Here is a 16,790-nt window from a genome sequence, read left to right on the forward strand (position 1 = left end):
ACAAAGAAACACTTGATATTATAAAGAATTTTGTTTGTTTGTAAAAAAATTAATTAGGAACCCAAGTGAATTTTAGTTCATTTTGCATTTAGCTTTCCTGCAATTAGATTTCAAAGTCCAGAAAGGTATTTATATTTTCCTCTGCCACTTCAAAAAGCAAACCTATACATATAATAGGATAAATTAGGGAAAATAAAAAATAAATATTAAGTGATTATTCAGTTTTGGGTCCTCTACTGAGCACTTTATATGTATTATTTCATTGAAAGTTTAGAAAAACCCTATGAAGAAAGCATGCCCATCTGTAAAGATGAGGTAACTATAGCTAGTAATTACAGAGAACAAATTGGAACCCAGTTCTGATTATAGAGACTTTTCTCTTGAATAATGTCCTATATGGAATAGAGAATAACATAAAGACAATTATGCCAAAGTATGATTTAAAACTCTTGCCAATTAAACTATTATTAGTCCTTAAGTAATGACTCAATAATAATTCCCATATACCTCAAGATAATTCTTTCATACAGTAGTATGTCATTACTTTTCCTATTATCAGTCCTACTCTTGAGATGAGGATGTTAGGTTGCTTCAATAGGATTTTTTTCTATCCCTAGTGCCAAAGATCTCCCTAAATACTACAGTGCCCTTTTCAAAATTCATTTTAATTCCATGTACAAGGAAACTTTGAGTTTTAACACCGAAGCTCCAGCCTGAACATCTCATTGAGTGCTGAGTGCCTAAATTAGATTGGTTGGCACTTTTTCAGCACAAGAGAGAACTTATCCTTTTACAACTGTGTTTCCCCAGCCTCTTGCCAGGGGACAGCTCTGGGCTGCATGCTAATTAGGCAGAAGCACTTGAAATGGTGTTTGCAATTGCTATTTCCATTTGTGAATTTCTAGTTCTGTCCAGGAAGCCAAATCTGGAACAGGGAAGCAGGCAACTTTTTCTTGTCCATAACTGCCTATTCTCTGACCTTGGCTTGATAATCTAACTTTTCTGGGGTTTTGCTTCCTGGCTGATGTGCTCTCAAGACACTTTAAAATACAGTCTGAGTTAAAAGAGCCTGATTGGGGGAGAATATTTGCTTTATAGCATTGCATAGTTCTGTTAGTTTATGGAAATATCTTAAGATACAATTTATAATATAGAAGATTTATTTTAAAAGTCTCTCCTACCCCCAAACCTGTATATTAGGTACATCCAGTTGCCCACTGGTTGCCTGGTAATGCAGAATCATTCACTGTTTTGTTTTAACACTGTCAGCTTAGAGGCACAGCAAGGTTTTGAAGAGTAGAGATGTTCTTTATGCTGGTTGTAGCAGTAGTTCCACAGGCCTATACATCTGTCAGAACCCATTGATTGGAACTTTAGAGAGAAGCAGTTTGTCACTGTAAATTATATCAATACAGTTTATTTAAAATTTGCTTTGTAAATTAACTTAGGTGGAGTATTTTTTATTCCAAAGATAATGAGTGCACAGTGAGGAAATTTATTTCTTTCCTGATAGTATATACAAAAATATTAAATTACTTTATGTGGTTTTTAAAAGGTAAACTAATGACACATCACATAAATCCTTTGACTTATAGATATTTACAGATTAGTTGGTGGGTAAGTAACTAAAGTCATTTATCGCTATACTCTATCTTATTTATACGACTTCCATTCAGATCAAGAGATAAGTTATTTTAAACCTCCTTAAAACAGATTTAGCTCAGTTGTTGGATTATAAAATTATTTTTCAAATTAAAAAATTATTTTTTATATTCTACCAGGAACTTCATACAAGCCTTCAGCCATATGAAAAATTGAGAGAAGTGTGTAATAATACCAAATGAAAGATTAAGTATCTTAGTAATTAATACTATTATTGCTGATAATACTAATACAAGTTAAAGTACACATTAATAATATATTTTATATTCTATTCTCTACAGTAAAGTTTCTTCTATCTTCAGTGGCAAAGAAGATCCAAATACTTAAGTGTTTTTTATGAAATTCATTTTACTTTTGGGTTCAGACAAAGAAAATTCTGAATTATAATGAAAAGATTTTCACCTGTCTTATAGGATATAAATTTAACCTTCTATAATACTTTAATTATCTTGCACTATTTCAAATAATAATTGTCCAGTTTAATTTTGTTGGGTAGAATTTGACTAGGTACTCCTTTATACAAACATATCAGTTGACAGTATTTTACCTCATTGCCTTTAGTGTGTACTTCCTAACAAGGATATTCTCTTATAAAATGACCAAAGAATTGGAGAATTCAGGACATTTAATAGTGATACTATATAATGAACTAAACTATAGTCTGTATTGTTCTATGAAGCTCTTGTTCCATATTCTCTATATGTTCCCCAAATGGTCCAGCTACTCCTCCTCCTTCATCAAAACTTAGCTTTATCACAGTTCATCTTTCTTTGAGCAAATCTTCAACCAATCCTTTAGTCTTGTCTTCATTCTCATTGACTCCCTACCTCCCTGTCTTTCGAAAGTATCAATTTCTAGTATTTCAAAGTCCTAAGCTCTTATTTAATTTGACCCACCCCATCTTTGTTATTACTAGACACTTTCCTAATTTTACAATGTATTCATGCCCTTGCTTATGACTTTTGGGTTCATTTGATTCCATGTAATCATCCAAATTAGCCACAAATCTCACTGCCTCCACCTGAGGCAGAGCTATTAGCAATCCCTGGGGCCAAGGACTGTGGGTTTTCTGTGGAAATTCTTATGAGATATATTCTCATCAAGGGACACTGGATCATGAAATCATGAAAATGATATCTGACCTTTTTTTTTAAAAAAAAGATTTTATTTATTTATTTGAGATAGCATGAACGAGGTGGGGGAAATACAGAGGGAGAGGGAGAAGCAGGCTATCCACTGAGCAGGGAGTTTGATGCGGGGCTCTGTTTCAGGATCCTGGGATCATGACCTGAGCCAAAGACAGACGCTTAACTGACTGAGTCACCCAGATCCCCCTGACGTCTGACTTTTCATAATTCCTATAAGTATATCTCTGCCCCATCAAGTCTATCATCAGATAATCTAGTCTATGACTGTTCCCCGACAGCATTGACCTCTGGCATCAATGCTATGCTGACCTCCAAGTAGCCAAGGGTCAGTCCTGGACACGTATATCAATACCATGTGCACCCCTACAGGGAGCCCTGGCCTCATTCTCCAGCCTTGCCATGCTGCCTTCAGGAGGAAGCAGGACATGCTCAGGAACCCACACCCCTCCCTTGCCCCATCATCATCCCATGAAATGTAACCAAAAATTTTGTGGCTTTGGATTCTTCAAGAGGTATCTAGCATGCTACATCTCTGCATTGGAGACTGGTACTAATAACATTTAGTCCTTGTGTTTCCTTTAGAGGAAAGGCACTATGATTAGAAGTTAGGCACTATGATTATATTACGTTGGCCCTCACCTTAAGGCGCTGGGTCTAGATGGTTATGGTTGAAACACTCATCAAAAGGGACTTTTTTTGTTTTTGTTTTTGTTTTCAACAGAAAGGGATTTTTTTTTTTTTAAGTTTTCATTCATTAATCTGACACACAGAGAGAGACCATAAGTAGGCAGAGAGGCAGGCAGAGAGAGGGAGGGATGCAGGCTCCCAGCTAAGCAGAGAGCCCAATGTGGGGCTCCATCCCAGGACCGTGAGATCATGACCTGAGCTAAAGGCAGAGGCTTTACCCACTGAGCCACCCAGGTGCCCCCAAAAGGGATGTTTTTAAACCAAATTCAGAATGCCTGAAACTTACTCTCTTCGTGAGGGTTTTTTATTTTGCTTTCCAGTGTTACTATCTTCCAAATGAATTCCCTTGGAACTTAAGCCTCATCCTCATCTATCATTTCTAGAGGGTTTTCTTTTGCAAATTACGTTCTGCTTGTTTTCAAGTCAATAAATTCAGTGGAAGTTCAGACCAATTGTACACAAACACAGTAGAGTAACACCTTGGGAAGTAGGCTTTATACTATAAAAGAGCCCAGCTAGGTCATTTTTTTCTGCCAACAATACAGTTCTGCTACAGTGAGTTTTTTGTTTCCAACTAGAACAGCCAGTTCTACAGCAATTCCTACACACCCCGGAACTTTCTCACATTCTTTGCCTTACTGCTATCAATGAGTACCTTCCACACCAGGCATAGCCAGTCCAGCCTTCTAGCAAGCTGGCAATAAGGAAAGACATTTCCCAGTTTGTCATTCCTTAATGTACCTATTGTCAGCCTAATCTTGTAGAATTTTGAATTTTTCTTTTAATTATTTTCTTTGTACAATGTCATAATATTCTAAATCTACTCTGGAGCATAGTGGTAATCCTTCATTCCATAAGGAAGAAGATTTCCACCCAGCTCCTTTCTCTACCCAGTATCTGTCACAGTTACTAGGGAATTACACTAACTATATGCTCTCCACTGAAATCAGGAAAAAATACTTGTATCTGGGAAAACATTTGTACTTCAATTCAAAGGATAGGACCCTGATACCATATGTATATGTGTAACAAACAGTATCTGAACAGTGGCTGCACTTTACTGTTGGCATATCTTGAAATATCAACTATCATAAAAGGAAGTTGGGTCCCAAACCATGCAAAACATCAAACATCCCTGGCCAAACAACATGGCCCACTTCACATACCTAGTAAGACATATTTGGTACATTTATTTCTTCAGAGCTGACATTTCTTCTCTTTTATCTTCCTGCCTTCATTACCAGACTTTCCCTATACTTCTAAACTTGGTCTTTCCCATGGACTTTGGCTTGAACTAGCCTTTGGCAGGTACTTTTCCTTTCTCCATACAACCCAGGGACTATAATTTTGAGAGGCAGTTTTCAAAAATCAAACTGCACCAGTGCTGACCTAGAATAGCAACAGACTCTGTTTTTGACAATAGTATTTGTTGATTAAAACAAAACAAAGTAAAACAAAATAATAAAAACACCTGGGAAAGAGAGATAACACATCTCCAAAACCACTATAGTAATGATGGTTGGCTGATTGATAAGGTTATCATGGAAGGCCACTTCTTAAAATCTGGTTTTTTTTTTGTTTTTTTTTGACAGACAGAGATCACAAGTAGGCAGAGAGGCAGACAGAGAGAGGGAAGCAGACTCCCTGCCGAGCAGAGAGCCCAATGTGGGACTATATCCCAGGACCCTGAGATCATGACCTTAGCTGAAGGCAGCAGCTTAACCCCCTGAGCCACCCAGGCACCCCCACTTTTTAAAATCTTGTTTGTTGCTCTAAAATATGAACATTTATGAACTTTGAATAAAAATCACTCAAAAGCACTTTTAGAAGTCATCTTGAGTATATATACAATAAGACCACTATAATTTAACATGGCAATTCTAATTTAATTATCTTATCCTTATTTCCTAAACTAATTTTAGTCGGGAACTTTTAAAAAATTGGGAAGGTAATTTTATTTATTTATTTTTAAAGATTTTATTTATTTATTTGTCAGAGAGAGAGCACAAGCAGGGGGAGTGGCAGGCAGAGGGAGAAGCAGAAGCAGCTTCCTGTTGAGCAAGAAGCCCGATGTGGGACTTGTGGGCCTTGTGGGACTTGTGGCGCTCTATCCCAGGACCCTGGGATCATGACCTGAGCCAAAGGCAGATGCTTAACCAACTGAACAACCCAGGCATCCTGAGAAGGTAATTTTAATAAGCCTGTTTAATATTAGTAGTTTCCTCAAATGATTGATCCCAGCCAGTACTTTTGTTGAAAGATAAGAATGTTTTAATTAACTTATAAAATCCCAATGGAAACCATTTTGACTTCCATTATTTTTCTTTGATACAGAAACTACACTAATTTACTTACTCTGAAAACAGAAAGAAGGCCACATTAAGATTGATTTTAAGGAGAAAAATAGGACTTTAATCCATGAAAGCAGTATGGAAATGTTTATTTTACCTATTCATTCACTTATAGATATTAAATATATGCCAGCTGAATAATTCAGCCAAATTTAGCTAATTCATGTAAGTAAAATTTTCCTTTCTGTGACATATTTTAAATTAATAAGGGGAAATAAAAAAGAAAAACTAAATTAAAAATATGCATACACTAGACCCTTACTGTAACTCTCTTTGCAAGAAAATAGGATTCAGTGTAATCTGTTCACATCTTAGAGTTTACCAAAAGGCATTTAGTTACTGACAAATAAAAACACCTTGACATAGGGTGGTTTTTCTTATGCAATAAACACTGGTGTTTTCATTGTTTGTCACTCTCCCTAGAGTAATATATAAATTACTATACAAGTCTGTCCTTAACTTTTTTAGGGCCAAAGCAAGAGTGAAAATGGTGATGGGACTAACAGGACTAAATATTTAACAGTTAAAACCCTAACTAAGAAATCGTTAAATATGGGGCATCTGGATGGTGCAGCCGGTTAAGCGTCTGCCTTCAGCTGGGGTCATGATCCCAGGGTCCTGGGATAGAACCCTGCATCAGGATCCCTGCTTGGCAGGAAGCCTGCTTCTCCCTCTCCCACTCCCCGTGCCTGTGTTCCCTCTCTCACTGTGTCTCTCTTTGTCAAATAAATAAATAAAATCTTTGGGGAAAAAAAGAACCATTAAAATAAGTTATATTTTATCTTGATAAATATACACTGATTTTATATTAAAGCCACATTGAATTTAGAATTTCAGACTCTTTAGATTTCTGTTTGGCAACTTGGCAGTGTGTAAAACCCCTCCAGCCCTTGATCTGCTCTTCTTCTCTCTTACTTCTAGTTTTATTCTGCATTGCAAGTAGCCTATCGCTGGCCAGCATGGACACTCTAGTGTGCATTTCTAAGCTCTGTTTACTTCCCCTCTCTTGGAGTTTGGCATACAGGTGGCACAGTCTACCCACAAGGTGGCCCTGAAAGTAATTCGGGACTGTTTGGGCAGAGAATCCCGGAGATGATCTAGTAGGGCACTGAAGCCGGAAGAGTCCTATAGCATGGATAACCTAACTGTGGGGAGGGCCAGAGGAGGGACTCTTCTTACCCCTGGAAGATAGTCTGTAATGATTGAGGGTATGGAGTCATATTACTTACTAGCAAAGAGATCTTGAAGAAGTTATTCAATATTTCTTTAATTAGTCTGCTTGATCTCAGGGTCCTGGGATCGAGCCCTACATCGGGCTCTCTGCTCTGCAGGGAGCCTGCTTCCTCCTCTCTCTCTCTCTCTCTCTCTGCCTGCCTCTCTGCCTACTTGTGATCTCTGTCTGTCAAATAAATAAATAAAATATTAAAAAAAAAAGATTCACTAATTAAGCTCTATATTGCTGGCTACCCATATACCTGTCACAGCCTTCAAAAATTTATATAGTCAATATGGATGAAGACTAACTGCTGACTGTCAAATAAAAATATAAAATTGCAAAAAAGAATCAACAAAAAATACTTATGCCTGAAGAAAACATAGCAGTATATTCCTTTAGCCTAGTACATACTAGAAATGCACTAAATAACCAATACTGCTAATCATGGCTAATCACAGCAAATATTTAACAGCCAAAAAATTACCCACTTCAGTTAAAACTCATGGAAACGAAGTAATGTGAATATATTAAACAATATAGAGTATTAAGCTATAATAGAGTACCTCCAAGCAGGTAGAAATGTCACAAGTCCTATGATGATCAGCAGTCTGACTCATATACTGTGATTTTGTCCCTTTGAACACTTTTGACTGAACAAGTTACCAAATACTTAGTAGGTCAGTCCCCTTTTCTTTCTCTCTCATAACCACAAGTCATACACATCTGTAATGCATTGGAAATCCTGTGTGAGGCACAGTTACATTCCAGGTTACTCCCATAAAGCCACATGTCTTTTCTCCATTCTCACTATGATAGGAAACTAACCATAGTGAGGCATATTTAATATGAGTTGAGAACACGTGGGAGCTTCCACCAGAGGTATGCTTTGATTATGCCCTCAATTCACAAATCAGTATATTCCCATCTCTAGTTACTCTGTGCCTGTAACGTTGTTAACAGTGTTGGACCCAGGAATCCCCACAGGTGTGTGAAGGTCCTCCTTCATCTGATAGCCACAGTGAATGTATAACTTAGAGTAACATCCGGAAATTTTTTAAGGTAGGAGGCAACATAACAGTTCACATCTTATCTCTTCGACTTACTAACTAGGTGACTTTGAGCAAATTATCTCCTCTGTGCTTCGGTCTTTATCATCTCCAAAACAGAGATGATAATTCTACCTCTCTTAAAATATTAGTATGAAGAGTCAATTAATATGGTGAATCAGTTAGATCAGTGAGATGTATAGAGTGAGTGCTATCCAAGTGTTTTTTTTTTTTTTTTTTTTTTTTAAAGATTTTATTTATTTATTTAACAGAGAGAGACAGTGAGAGAGGGAACACAAGCAGGGGCAGTGAGAGAGGAGAAGCAGGCTTCCCGCTAAGCAAGGAGCCTGACTCGGGGCTCGATCCCAAGACCCTGGGATCATGACCTGAGCCAAAGGCAGATGCTTAACAACTGAGCCACCCGGCTGCCCCTACCCAAGTATTTCTTACATGACATGAACATTATACTTTCTTTCCACTACATATAGAAGTCACACTTACATGACTTCTTTAGGTTATAATTGGAAAAATGACATTTTTAGAGAGTAACAAATAAGTCACCTACTTAAACTCAGTAATTTGTTTAATTTAATAAAATGCAATGTGAATCATCATAAAATATTAATTTTATGACTGCTTTTATTTTATAATCAATATAAAGCTTACAGAATGCATTTCATATATAATTAGAGAAGATACACAGGGCTAAGCATTCTCATGTTGGCAAAAGTCTAAATGTATACAGATTTGGGCTGCAACAGGGACTAGTTTTGAGGACCAAGAAGGACTTAGACATATACAGTACAGGACCAGTTATGAATGTTGTTATATTATTTGATGAACATATAAAAAGACATTTTCCTTAGGTCAGTTTGATAAGGTAAGATTCAATAATATCACAAGTCACATTCCATTTTTATACGAGTTACTCAAAGAGACTCCCCAAACCAGCAAAACACACCATTTAAATGACAGAATGTTATACAATAGGCATTTTCAATGGGGATGCTTTGAGCATCTTAGCTTATTAAGTACAAACAAGAGAAAGACTACATAACAAATGGTTTTTTACTTTTCAAGAAAACTGATGGACCCTGCGGAGGATTGGCTACTGTTTCTTAGAGTCTAAAGAAACCTAGATCAAAACAATACCTTCTGACACCCAACTAGTGAACACTAAAATGACTGTGTGAGTGGTGGTTCTGGTGAACCAAGTGAGGAATCAAACACTTAATTATTTATACCTGGACAGGTCAAATTTCACAGGGGTGGCAGAAAAGTCTCTAACCTGTTAAGCAACAAAGATGAGGTTATCTCAAATACTTTATTTGTTTTGAGAAAGTTTCATTCAAAATGGGGAATAAGAAAATTGAAAATTCAATCTGGTGTTGCTATGTCATATTTCTCATGCATCATAAAAAAACTGGAATGAGAACTAATTATTGTATTTATCTTTTATTGCCTATATGAAAACCTATTCAAAGATGACCTTTATTCTCTTAAATAATACTTCCCAATTCCCCTTTGTTCATTAAAATTATTAACTAATTTTGCTTTTGCTCTAATTAAGGCTTAATTAGCTTACCAGGTATATATGTTCATGAATGAATAATTTATCTTTAAAACTTAAGCATACATTGGAAAAAATTAATCAGCTAGTGATTCTCAGATAACTCTTTTATACCTGGTCAGTCTTATTTTTAAAAAATATTTATTTGTTTATTTGAAAGAGAGAGCAAGTAGAGAGGAGAGACAGAGGGAGAGGGAGAGGATCCTAAGGCAGACTCCCTGCTGAGCACAGAGCTTGATAGGGGGCTTGATTCCAGGACCTTGAGATTATGACCTCAGCTGAAACCAAGGCCTGGATGCTCAACTGACTGAGCAACCCAGGTGCCTCTGGTCAGTCCTATGTTTTAGAGTCCTATATATATGGTTCTACCACTTGAAGATATGATATACTTTTCAAAAAAAAAGGAAGAAGTTATTAATTCAACTTTTATCAAATATGAATGGACAAAAAAAATCACAGCAAAATCGCTTATTAGGCAAATTTTTCATGTTTATGCTAAATATAGAAATACCTTTATTTTTCTTCTGGGAGAAGATTCTGTTATTATCTAATAAATATAGTGAGACTTGATTCTTCAGTTCATTTGTTCGTTACAAAGATTAGAGAGGTTGAGAGAGAATAAATGAAGCCTCATCTTGGAATGAACAGAGAAGGTGATGACAAAACTGAGAAGAAATTTACTTATTCATTCTTTCACTCAACAAATATGTATTGAGCATCTTTTACATAACTGGTATTTCCATAACTAAAATGAGAGCAAACTACCTTCCCTTATATACTATAATGTAGTTGCTGAGTTGGAAGCAAGAGAGAAAGATAGTAAACAAATACATAATATATCGGGGATGCTATAATATATCAAAGAAAAAAAGATCCAAGGTGAGGCACTATAGTGTTGATAAGGAGAACAGAGAGGGCTTCTTTGATAAGATATTTGAATAAACATCTGGAGGAACTAAGGGAGAGGGAATCAGAAATATATCTCATGGAAACACATTCCAGGGAGAAGAGGAACAGTGAGTTCATGATTGGAGGTAAGATCATGCATGGTACATCCAAAGTATAGCAAGAATCAGTGTTGTTAAAACAGATTGAGAGAGGAAAAGTGAGTAAGAAGGTGAGGTCAGGAAGTCATCAGGATCTTGGAAACCATGTAGAGTTGGCCTTCAATTTGAGATAGATGAGAAACCGTGTAGAGTTCTGAGGGGAGGAGTGAGAGAGCCTGAGGCACAGTTTAAAAAGGTAAGTCTGGCTGTACTGTGATGTAGAGAAGACAGTTTAATAGGCATTCAAGAGTTCAAGCAAAAAAATTACCCACATGGGCCATAGTGGTGGCAGTAGAGGTGGTAAAGTGACTGTAGAATGTGAGGGAAACGGAAATCAAGGATGTCACCAAAGTGTTACCCTGCACTACTGGAAGTGTAGCTGATCACTTAGTGAGATGAGGAAGAGTATGAAAGAAGCAAGCTTGGGGGAAAAAATTGGATGTTTGGTTTTGAATACACTAGGGTTGATTTTGCCTTTAGATGCACGGTGGAGATGCCCAATAGGTAGTTTGCTATCCCCTCTGGAGATCAGAAAAGAGGTCAGGACAGGAGTTGTCAGCATACAAGTGGTATTTAAGACCCAATACTGCATTAGTCCATCTGAAGACTCAGTATATCTCTAGAAAAGAAAGTCTGAGGACTGAGTCCTCAGCCACTTTAACATTTAGAGTTGGGACAGGAGGAAGAACCAACATAAGAGAGAGAAGGATCTTGCTTAACCAAGAGAATGCGAGTTCAGGAAGTTAAGGAAAGAAGTGTTTTGAAGGAGGGAGTGGTCAACGTGTCAACTTGCTGACAGATGATAGGCCAGTGGGATGAAAACCATAAACTGGCTATCAGCTGTGGCAATAGGGAGGGCACTGTGATATTAACAGGATGGTATCACTGCAGAGGTGATTAACACAAGCCTGACTGGAATGGATTCAAAGAGAAGGTGAGGAGAATTGGAGACAGCAAGAATGGACAACTCTTTCAAGGAATTTTTGCTAAAAAGGAGAGTGAGAAATAGAAGATGAGAGATATTACAACATGTATAGATATGTATATGCTATAAATGGCCCAGTAGAGAGGAGAAAAACTGAAGAGTTCAGAGACACAGGGAACAATCCTTAAAACTGAAATCTAAAACAAGTTATACCTGGAATAAAATAATTGATGTTTGTCTGGGGAAGTAGATTTATTCATGCTATTTTTTTCTTTTTCATATACATGCATACCAAAAAAGCTGTTACATATGCATAGTTTTAAGAGAAGTATTTTTAATGCAGCCATAACAGAATCACTGAAAAGTAAATGGTTGAAACTGTCATTGTCTTGGCTTCCTTCATCACTTCTGCATTTCTTCCTTTAAACATAGTAAATATTCCTGTACCCCTAAATTTCAGTTCAAAATTTCATGCTGTGAGACAAATGATAGTGTGTTTCTCCTCTATTAGTACTTTGATTTACTGAAATATTTTAAGATAAAATGATATGAAATTTGTTTCAAAATAATCTTACTGGGGGAATGAGATGAAATGAGTAGGGGAAGAGATGAAAAAAGTTGGCCCTAAGTTGATACTTGATGAAGCCTGGTGATGGGGGTATGGTGATTCCTTATACCATTTTCTCTGCTTCTGTATGTGTTTGAAAATTTCCAAATACAAAGTTAAAAATGAAAAGAAACCTACTGTCAAAACCGTACTTAACCCTAAGAGATCCATTACATGGTGAAATTTCTGATAATGTGTTAACAGGTGAAGGAGCCACTTGGGGGCACAGAATTTCTCCAAATCATTATCGGTTCTTTTGCTTTCGTGTATATATATGAAATACATATATTTCATACACAGCACTAACTTTTTTTTTCCTAACTTTTTTTTTTTTTATCAGAAAGTGTCTCAGTTGCTTTAAGATAGAATAAATTTGGATGCTTATTGTACAAATATTTTGGAAGACTGGACTTCTAAAAATAAAGCCTTGATTCTCTTAAATATCCTCTTACTTTGGGTAGGCATAAAGAAATTTCAGAACACTTGTGATATGAAATATGTTCTGAGGTAAAATAAGGCTATAGTTACAAAACAATGCTAATCCAGCTGATTGTTATTTCAAAGTTTAAATAAATATTTGATTATGGACAGAAAGTAAAATTACATGGCAATAATAGTTAACACTTTTTAAAAAGTAAATGGTAATTTCTGAAATTTGTCACTCTTATATTGCTATATAAAACTTTAGGTAAAAAAGATTTTTAACCTTTCAAAGTGAGCAAATGCAGAAACAATAGTGTTGCTACATTAACTCTTCAAATATTAACCACTAAGTATTCTTTAGTGTTTTCCAGTTACTCATTAACCATTTTATACTGTTATTGTTTTTCTAGTTGTTGGTGATTTCCACCAGGGAAAGTTGAAAAACATTTTTCTAAATCAGAAAAATGGTCAGATTTATTAACAACATCCCCTTGCTCACCATTTATTCATTATTAAAAGTCCACTATGTATTTGGGACCTATAAATCCTACTCTAAAATCAAACCCAAAGTTATGCTGTTGTGTAGTTTATGGTTCCTTGTGTATGACTTTATTGCCCTCAGTGTAAACTACTGAGCAAAGGAACAAGATTTCTTTTGTAACTGATACCTAGATTTCTCTTCTGCTTTAAGCGTCTAATTTGCACTGTGAAGACATATAATTTGAGACTTGTAGCTATATCATGAAAGTACAACAGTTTACGCTGATCTCTAATTTTCTGAGTTGTACTGGCTATAATTTAAATTTTTTGCATGATTTTAACTGTAATGCAAACCAGTATACATCAGAAACCTTTGTATATTGACAGCGACTGGGAAAAGGATGCCTTGTTCCGATTTCAGATAAGCATTCCCTTTTTACAACTGCAGGTGCAAGGGAGCCCATTCATAGTATTTACTTCAAACCAATTACAGTTACTGAATGGAAATACAATGCTATTCCATGAGAACTTGACTGATCTTTACAAGCACAATGAATATTTAAAAAATACTATTAGTAGTAAATTCTAGAGGCAAGTAGCATGGTTTGTCTAGGTACTGGGGACAAAATATACTGTCGACACAGCCTTGATCATTTTGCTTTTGTGTGTATATGTGTGTGTATTTACTAAATCTAGAAATATACTTCATCACATATTAACACAAGGTGGAATTATACTCAGTGGAAAATCTGCTGCAATCAATGCATAGTTCCACTGAAGAGATAATTGATAATAAACGTCACTATTTCCTATGCCTTCAAATCTCACTTATTTTGAAATAAACATATAAGCCAAAAAATAACCACAAGATAAAAACTTACTCCAATTGCTCTCATTTCACATAACTGGGTAAATCTTTTGGAACAAATATTAGACAACTATATATGCAACAAATGAGTGAAGCTTACTGGATATTTACAGTTAAAACTCTTATTTGTAAGATTATGACTTGATTGTTTTTATTAGCTTCAGGCAGAAACATGGCACATCAATTCGAAGCATAAGAGAAAATTTTGGTCTACAAAACAATTAGAACTCTACTACAACAGGCGAGTTCAGAGAAACGTGCTAACAGAATTTAAGGGTTTGATGACTAAAAGCAGATAAAGCAAATAAAAAAAATTGGCAATAATCATTGCATTGGCAAAAATAAATGTTTGGCCTATATTTAAAACTAAGAAGAGCTCACCCCAGATTGATGAGTACTACTATTACTTACTGTATGTTTTGCTGTTTGCTAACAATCCAGTACAGCCATCTTAAATTTTCATGTAATTCAAAATGCCTACATAACTTTTTATACACTATTTGACCTGAGCTTTTGTGATTTAGGATGGGAGGTACTGTCCTAATTTGTAAAATAAGGACAATATACATTATAAAAAAGTATCCTTTCCAAATCAAGGCAATTCTGATAGAAGTGGCTTGCCTGGATTGAAAGCTGTCAATCCTGGTCTAGGTTTCTGTCTCACGGTTTCAGTCTCAGGGGCTGATCCGATTGAGGGATTAATTAGCTAGGTTTTTTTTGTTTTTGTTTTTGTTTTCAGCTGAAAAAATGGTGACTTAAAGATGGTGACTTAAAGAGTATTTTGCGAGTGTGTTTAATTCATTCGGGCTAAGCACAATGATAGAGGAAACTTGTATGCAGCCATCCTCTTCTTTCATAGACTCAAACCCAGAAAATTCACTTCCATTGTAGCAGTGTACCCTAAGCCTTGAATCAAATGCTAGTGATAGGTGGATCCACATGCAGAAGGATGGGGGTACCCTCAAAGATGCCATCAAGGAGGATGCCTTCAAGGATGGAGCAGAGCCCCTGAACTCGCTTAGGTAAATATGACCTTTCACTTTTCCAAACTTCCATTCTATTACTGCTTCCCCCAAATCCAGAGGCAACACACAGTCTCCTCATACAATGTTATTGCTGTCACTCCGGGGCGGAAGTAATTGACACCTGGCCTCCCTCGGGCCGCCTGAATGGAGGACGCTGCCACGCACCTTCCCTTCTGAAGTTCTCAGGGCAGATGGAGGCTGACATTGGGCCACTTACCTGGCCAGGATGTTCTTCGTCACAGCCCCAGACCTTTGGGGAAGAGAAGAAAACAAAAGAAAACAGAACAACTTACCACTCTGGCCCAGTCCAAGAACAACTAAAAACACCCAGGCCGCCCAAAGGAATGAGGCAGGACCTGGCCGGCAGTTTTGCAGGCAGACAAATGCGGCAGTAAAAAAAGCCAGGGCGGAGTGGCACATAATGCAAAGCAGCCCGCGCCGCGCCCGCCGCCTGGCTGCTCTCCGGCTGCGCGCTGGCGACTCCTGGGCGCACCTCGGGGCCCGTGGGCCAAGTGTCTCTAGGATGTTTCCCGCAGGCCCAGCAGGAGGACCCCGCGGCTCGGAGCAAGCGGTGCAGGTACGCTGGCCGGGGCACTGCTTGGCATCTCAGGGCCCCAGAGGCCCTGCCAGCTCGGCTCTGCGGGTCCCGCGATCTCCGCGAGAAGCACCTCCTCTGACGGTCAATGGCCCGGGGCGGCGACGCGAGCGAAGGCTCCGCAGCCCGCTCTGGGACAAAGAAAAGAGCTTTTGTTTCTCTCCGGCCGATGGGGCTTCTGCTGCATAAATCAGCTTAGTGAACAGCCAAACAGAATCAAACCCAAACAAAGCCCGAAGCCTGGGGGAAAAACCAGCCTAAAGTACTATCACTGGGTGATGCTGCATCTGTGGGAGGGGACGCCGGCGAGGCCGAAGGGGAAAAAAGTCGATGGCGCATCAATCAACGCGAGCTTCTTCCACAGGTGGGCAGGGAGGCCAATTCCACTTAGTTACAGCTTTGCCGCCTCATCAGCTGAGCCGCGGGCAAAGTCAAAACGGCAATGTCCTGGCTGGTGAGGGAGGAAGCGCGGGGTGCCAAGAGCTGGGGGAAACGACTCCGGCAGCACCCTAGAAGCCCCCAGCGGCGCCCGCGGACCCAGAGCGAGGCAGAGCAGCTCCCGGCTCGGCCGGGAGTGGAGCGCACGGCCGCTAGCACAGGAGGGGAGGTTCCGCGAGGGTGCAGTAGCCCGGCCTTGCGGGGCGGGAGCTTCGTGCCCTCGTCCTTCTGGCCCCAGCTTGCGGCTGAGGCGTCCCGCCGTCCAGAACCCCGGCCGCTGGCGCACTCTGGGGTGCACCCAGCGAGAAGGCGAGGGAAGCGAGGCTGGCGAGGGGCGGGGGTGCAGTGGTCCTGCTCCGGCCCCCGGGTGGGGGGGCTCCCCAAGTGCTGATAGCTGGGCGCGCTCGGGGCCGCGAGTTGCTAGGAAACCGCCCCACGCTACCCAGCGCCTCGCCCCGGCCGCCTGCAGGCGCAGCGGCGGCTCCGGCGGCAGCAGCAGCAGCAACAGCTCCGAGCAGCGTGGGCGGGACATTGGTGAGGCATGAAGTCACCGCGGCCCACACTCGCTCTTTGTTTTGCTCACTCCAGCTCTTTTTCTCCCCCTTGGCGCTGATAGTTGTCATGCCCACCGTTCACAAGAGCTCCTGATGCGTAGCTGCTCAACAAGAATCGCTCCCCCTGTTCCCTTTCCCCCTCCTCGGCG

General features: G+C 38.9%; 2 protein-coding genes across 9 annotated transcripts in view; one reads left to right on the forward strand and one right to left on the reverse strand.

Moving 5' to 3' along the window:
- The window catches only part of ITGB8 (integrin subunit beta 8), an 80,586-nt gene that overhangs the window by 62,762 nt on the left and 1,034 nt on the right, over positions 1-16,790 (reverse strand). For 2 of the 5 annotated variants that reach the window (XM_082693835.1, XM_082693834.1), the window contains exon 2: positions 15,272-15,304. The exons of 1 other annotated variant lie outside the window; for it this stretch is intronic. Coding sequence is in view for 2 of the 4 variants with exons in the window: in XM_082693833.1 (XP_082549959.1) it covers positions 15,348-15,474 (127 nt within the window). In the remaining 2 variants the exon portion in view is untranslated. Of the gene's footprint in view, positions 1-15,271; positions 15,305-15,347; positions 15,482-16,790 lie in introns of those variants that run through there. 2 more of the 5 variants (XM_082693833.1, XM_082693831.1) reach the window with 1 other exon arrangement.
- Positions 1-16,790, forward strand: part of MACC1 (MET transcriptional regulator MACC1) — a 227,013-nt gene that overhangs the window by 35,814 nt on the left and 174,409 nt on the right. For 2 of the 4 annotated variants that reach the window (XM_082693827.1, XM_082693826.1), the window contains exon 1: positions 15,950-16,013. The exons of the other annotated variants lie outside the window; for them this stretch is intronic. In XM_082693827.1, the coding sequence (XP_082549953.1) occupies positions 15,980-16,013 (34 nt within the window). In that variant the 5' untranslated portion in view covers positions 15,950-15,979. Of the gene's footprint in view, positions 1-15,949; positions 16,014-16,790 lie in introns of those variants that run through there. 4 annotated transcript variants of the gene reach the window in all.

Source organism: Mustela nivalis (assembly GCF_964662115.1).
Source record: "Mustela nivalis genome assembly, chromosome: 12".
NCBI lineage: Eukaryota > Metazoa > Chordata > Mammalia > Carnivora > Mustelidae > Mustela > Mustela nivalis.